This window comes from Opisthorchis viverrini (genome assembly GCF_000715545.1).
Source record: "Opisthorchis viverrini unplaced genomic scaffold opera_v5_21, whole genome shotgun sequence".
NCBI classification, from domain to species: Eukaryota; Metazoa; Platyhelminthes; class Trematoda; order Opisthorchiida; family Opisthorchiidae; genus Opisthorchis; species Opisthorchis viverrini.
The window spans coordinates 850,622-856,866 of NW_008751677.1; the positions used below are offsets into that span (position 1 = coordinate 850,622).

The 6,245-nt window shown below is 46.3% G+C and overlaps 1 protein-coding gene across 1 annotated transcript in view; it reads left to right on the plus strand.

The window, feature by feature from the left end:
• Positions 1-425: 425 nt before the first annotated feature.
• T265_01872 (hypothetical protein) overlaps positions 426-6,245 on the plus strand; it is a gene marked incomplete at both ends in the record, with an annotated part of 13,033 nt that continues 7,213 nt past the window's right edge. The window contains 3 exons of the mRNA XM_009165998.1: positions 426-1,187; positions 1,258-1,400; positions 5,629-5,700. Coding sequence (XP_009164262.1) covers positions 1,133-1,187; positions 1,258-1,400; positions 5,629-5,700 — 270 coding nt within the window. The remainder of the gene's footprint in view (positions 1,188-1,257; positions 1,401-5,628; positions 5,701-6,245) is intronic.

A 6,245-nucleotide genomic window follows, 5' to 3' on the forward strand; every position in this document is an offset into this window, starting at 1 on the left:
TCCACCGTGAAGACCAAGTCGGTTAGAGGCTGTTCGTAGTTTCTCCTTGACAAGAGTGGATGTGACGAGGACGTTGGGGCTGAGTATAGACACGCATAGTGTTCTCTGTAAGCCTCAGATAACACTGTTGGGTCATTTGTCGGTTCTCCGTTTCTGTCCCTCAAGGAGAACGTGGATGGCTTGTTTCTGCGGCGATGTCTCATGTACTTGAACAGTACGTTTTTGTTTTTTCGAGCGAGGTCCATAACATAAAGAGCAGTGCTACACCATTTTTCACTTGTACCCCTCAGGTCTACGGCAGCCTCTGAATGACAAGAACAAAATCGACTGGGGAAACTTGGGAGAAAGCTTCAATCCTGTGTGTCAATCCACGAATCCGTGGATCTGCGAAGTGAACCTAAACATGCGGATCATTAGCGCCGTTTTCAAAATCCACGGCGTCTCGTAATGGTTGTCTCCGGACTTTTTATTCTGGATAATAAGGGGAAAGTTTTGATACACCGGAACTACCGAGGTGATGTAGAAAGTAATGCTATTGAAAAGTTCCTCCCAATTGCGATGGAGCGGGAGGATGAGGGCAATTTGGTCCCCGTCTTACAGCTAGGAGAAATAACATTCACCTACGTCAAATTCAATTACTTATACTTGGTATGCCTGACGCGTAGGAATGCCAACATAGCAATGGTACTTTCATTCCTGTATAAATTAGTTAACGTAAGCCCCCTTCATCACTATATGAGTTGTAGATTTTCATGGAATACTTCGGCGAATTCGAGGAGGAAAGTATACGTGACAACTTCGTAATCACGTATGAGCTTTTGGATGAAATCATGGATTTCGGTTATCCGCAAACGACGGATACAAAGATACTCCAGGAATACATCACTCAGCAGAGCCACAAGCTTGAAGCAGCCCCAAGACCCCCAATGGCTGTCACAAACGCCGTGTCTTGGCGCTCAGAAAACCTGAAATATAGGAAAAACGAAGTTTTTCTGGATGTTGTTGAATCCGTCAACCTTCTCGTAGATTTTTATTTCGATGATATTGATGCCTTATTTAGGTCAGTTCTACTGGAGTCGTCCTGCGAAGCGAAATCGTAGGAAGCATTAAATTACGTGTGTATCTATCCGGCATGCCAGAACTTCGCCTTGGTTTAAACGATAAACTGAGGTTCGAGAATATGGGTCGTAAGTCTACCTAAAAGCCTATTTGTGGCTTGTCTCTCGGGAAACCGGTCATACTTTCCGTAATATTTAGGTGGGCGAGGAAAAGCAGTTGAGCTGGAGGACGTGAAATTTCACCAGTGTGTCCGTCTCTCTCGATTCGAAAACGACCGAACAATATCGTTCATCCCACCTGATGGGGAATTTGAACTCATGTCCTATCGGTTAAACACGCACGTGAGTTTAATTGCTGCTGAAGTGTAATGGTATTGTCTTTGTGGTTTAACATTGTGCCCTGCAATGTCGTTTTTTATCTCCTACTCTGACCATTGTAACCAGTCACAAGTTTCTTAGCGGTGTTCTCTACCTAGTTAAAATTTTGATTGTCGGGTCGGCCAGCCAGTCGTACTAAAAGGCGATTGTTTCCCGGTCATGGGATCCATAAAAATCAAAGCATGGTGACCACTGAACGCATCACTTAAAATCCAAGGACAGGCACTCAACGTTGTGGAGAGTTATACGTTCGTACCTAGCACCAAATTCCTTCCCCGTTTACTTTTATTCTTTTGTCCATAGTGGGTACTTCAACTAAATCGTGGTTGTACGGCTGCGTAACATCAATATGCAACACTGATATTATGCTGGTGATGATAGTCATGGTGTCGTTTTCCCCTAGAGTCGCTAGGTTAGCTACGATGACATCGTCGCCTTCTTTAAGGGGTGCAGGGTGCAGTTCGTGTGGACCAAGTACTTTGTTGCACTGGAGCAATGAGATTCCGTCGACGATGTTGGGCTGATGTCGGCGTGTCACTTGGGTACAGTTGGTCCTTCCGAGGGCTGAGTTAATGGGGCTCAGCTGAGTTGTTTTTCAAGACGTTTCTGCGAATTGACTGAGATCCCATCATTTTCGGAGATCATCGAACTAACACCCACCCTCGGACGAGTCGATAGGATTACCTGTAACAGAGTGCGATCGTTCTTTATTGCAGAAAGGTTTCATTTCTGGGGGGTTTTCAGTCCACCAGCACTCCCTGTTAATCTTTGGGCTTTCCAGTAATCGGCGTTTTGATGGGTGTGCGGGCGCCATTACATTCTTTCGGTGCTGGTGTGGGTTTCCTGGCTTCAACTGAAGTTGCTGATCGTGGCGAAAGCTTGTTTTCATTATGGTGTGCAAGGGACTTTGGGTAGATGGTTTCAAAAGCTGTGATCACGCTCTCCTTTATCTTTCTGCAGTGATCATCCAATTTACCATTGTTCTCATCGAGTTCTGGGAGTTTGTCAGCCAAGTCCCCTCGATATTATTGAGCTACATAATCGCTTTATGGGTGGGGAACTGAATGGCTTTGCATCAACCAGCACGTTTCAGAATTAAAGCGAATAGATACACGTGCCTGGCACAGTGCCGTATGTTGATTCCATAATGAATAACAATCTTCTATCGAGGACGTACATCGGTAACTGATCGCCACATAGTCCACTTTACTTCACGACTGATTTGCAGTTGGTGGCCTCCAATTCACACGATTTGTGCGCTTGCGTTGAGAGTTTGTGCGATCTAGAAACAAATGATGTTCAGCACATGATTGACGAACTCGTCTCCCATTCTGTGCACTGAGCTTCATTAGGACTTAGTCGGCCAATCTGAACTTTTGTATCACCTGGTGAGCTCCCCAAAAGCCTCCCTACAAAAATTGGTGTCAAACAAGCATGTTCAATCTCTCCATTCTTGTTCAACTTCACAATTGATGAAATAATGAGGCGAACACTGGGCGGTCTTCAAAATCCCGGTGTTCAAATTGTTGCTGGTGAGAGCCTTGTCTGTCTGTAGTACGCAGATGACATCGCCCTCATCTTTGAAGGCCAAAGCGAAGCACAAGCTCTGTTGAATAAACTGACCACCATCGTTCCATCTTTTGACATGCGCCTCGCACCTTCAAAGTGCAAAGTCATACTTCAGAACGTGCCGTCTGCGAACTTGTCCCTTACAATGCAAGTAGAACCACTGGAGATTGTGGAAAACTTGACATATTTCGGTAGTTGTATTAGCTCTGACGGAAGTGTGTCTGATAAATTCAGTGCAAGAATCTCAAAGGATCGAATCACGTTTGCTAATTTGCGTCACTCGTGGCGTCAAAAAGGCATTTCACTGGATCTTAAGGGTCGTGTGTGCAGTAAGGGCTGTGTTGCTGTATGGGTGCGAGAAATGGCCTCTGCGGACAGGTGATATGAGGCGTCTTCAGGTTTTCGACCACCGATGCCTCAGGAGCGTGGCTGGTTGTGGATGGCGTCAGCGTGTTAGTAACGAGGTGATTAGAAAATGTGTATTTGGTTGTGCTGCATGCACTTCAATCCGAGAAAACATCCAGCATCATCGACTACGATGACTCGGTCATGTGCTACGAATGCCGAAACACCGTCTGCAGAGACGAGTGTTGTTCTCTGTACCTCCTTCAGGATGGCGCAAACCGCGAGGTGGACAGCACATGACTTGGCAGAAAAGTGTGAAAGAGATCATGAAGAGCTTGGGTGTTGCTGGTGTTGTACGCCTTCCAGGATGGGGTCCCCGTGACCATGTCTGTGCTTGGCTGAGGACTTTGCAAGAAATGGTGGCTAATCGATGTCAGTTGCGTTCGTGCTGTCAGTTTCTTTCCAGATTGTCTGATTGAGCGGTTGGAGGTGTAGGCACCTCAGAATGCTTGACATAGGCTAGCACTAGGTCCCCTCCCTCACCCACTTTTCCTCTTCCTTTCACCCTAGGGCAGTGATGCATCAGTGCCAGCACTGATGTTGCCGTCTTTGACGATGATGATGATGATGTTTGTCAGAATAGGTATCTCTGTATTTCTCGAATGCTGAGGTAACCATGGCGAATCTCGGTAGAATCTGTTTCCCCACCTCGGGGTTGCCGTCCCATTCAGTCCTGGGACCAAGCACAATTGCTAGGGCATACATACCACGAGCCATGGCATCAGGATCACTAGACACCAAAACTGCAAAGTGCGAGAAATCTGGCTTTACACGTAGCGGTTTGATATGAATGACCGATCTGGGGTCTTGTCTTTATGTTTTGGAGACAACACACCTCACTTTAACAGTAGAACGGGGTCTAAGCACAGGCTACCTGTTGGCCCATTTGATATGGCGTACAGATTTTGAAAGCAACAATGTGAAACAGACCTGTTGAATCCAATCATGAATTTTTCGGTATATTTTGTTGTTGGCATCATACCTCTGTTCAGTTCATGGCCGTCAGGAATTTATGCCTTAGTCCCTGCGTCCTCGGGTCAGACCCGCTCTCTGCGACCAAGTGGATCAGACTACTGAGTCATCGGCCCCGGAAAGCGTCCTCCAAGAAAATTCTAACAATGTCTGCCTTGTAAGGTAGACCCAGTCGAAGACTCATGGTGGGGTACCCCAACCAAACCCCCTTCTTCGACTTGGGCAACCGGGAAGTTTCATTCACCCTTGCAGTTCTTCACCCACCAGTCTCCCGCTGCACTCTCAAACGATGCAGTGCAATCAACGTATTTACCAGCCCCCACCAATATTTCGTATCGAAACCGTCGCCCAGAAAAATAAACCAAAATAACCACTAACCTCAAAAGATCTTATTCACTTTTCAGCCTTTAATGTCCGTACTCCATGTCGAATTGGACAACAGACATCCGTTGTTGAAACCTTGCTTTCCCTACCTGTTGATGTATGTTATGTTTTTATGTTGTCTCCGAAACACGCATACAGGACCCCACTTCGGTCATGCGCCTCAAGTCGATTTGGACGAGCTCCGATGTTCCAGATTCCACTGCTCGGGTATCTGGTGAACCTGACGCAATGGCTCGTTGTATCTACGGTACTTGAGTTGCACTCACCTCCGAAGCCGGAAGCGCCTACTGGACTGGATCCCATTAAACGGTCGTTTTTGCGCTGTGCGGTTGTCTGGCTCAATTAAGACCAGTGCGGGTTGATGCGGGGTAATCGGTGTCGTGTCGGTATACTCCCAGACAGACAGACAGCAGTCCTGAGACTGGGATCTAACGCGACTGCTTTGGTCAGCAAGAAGGACGGATATTGTAGTCCTAGCGGGTGAAATGAATGTCCAATTTGGACAACTAAGCCCAGAGGAAGCACAGTTAGGTGGTAAATTTAGAGTCGATTCTCAGTGCGGATAACGACGCTGAATACGATATTGATGCGAACTGCTTGCCACATGCTTTTAATAACCACGTCATTGCAGAGCTGGGTAGATTTGTTTGCTTTCACGATTTCAAGTTTTCTAGACGTTCTAACCGCCTTTTTGTTTTATACATCTGTTCTGAATAGCAGAAGGTACGGTAACCCTTTGTGATGGCATCCACCGGTTCCTTCTCTCAAAGTTCTGGTGTTCTTTTGGTGCTGCGTAATCAGCTCCTCGTGGCTCTGTAGATTTTATATTTTCCGAAACAATCTTTGTCTCCGTACGTTTTAGGTGAAACCCTTGATATGGGTAGAGGCTATCATCGAAAAGCACGCACACAGCCGAATGGAATACATGGTGAAAGTGAGTCTGTAATTGTTTTCGTTTGTTTCATGATTTATTTTCGTAACTTTTCGTGCATCCAAATCAACATAGTCTCCAAGTTTGTTTGCTTACCAACGTGTCAAAATATTGGAAGCTCAGATAGTTAGTATGGTCGCCGTCCTTGACAATTGGCTTACCAACATCACGCCAGTGGCCGTGCACACTCTCCAGAAGAGCTAATTTCGCAGAATATGTCGTAGTTCGGTGTTTCACTGACTAAATTATATCGTTTTGTAAAAATCTATACACGTTCCTGAAGTTTCGGGAAGGGAAAGATCAGTCTACATTAGCTGTTGCTACTAGAATGGTGGGAAATCATTTTAAAAGGGCCGTATTGGAAGTCCGATGTTGTAGTAGCTGCTTCGGTGTGTCAGAGAGTTTGCGCGTGTGCGTGTCCGTTCGGCGTTCCACCATCGATCTGACATGTGACGTGAGTGGCTGATTGGATGTGTGTCCGATTGGTTGGCTCGTGTGAGCGCTGTGGGTTGACTGGATATGTGACTCAGTTGTTTTGCTTGCCTGCC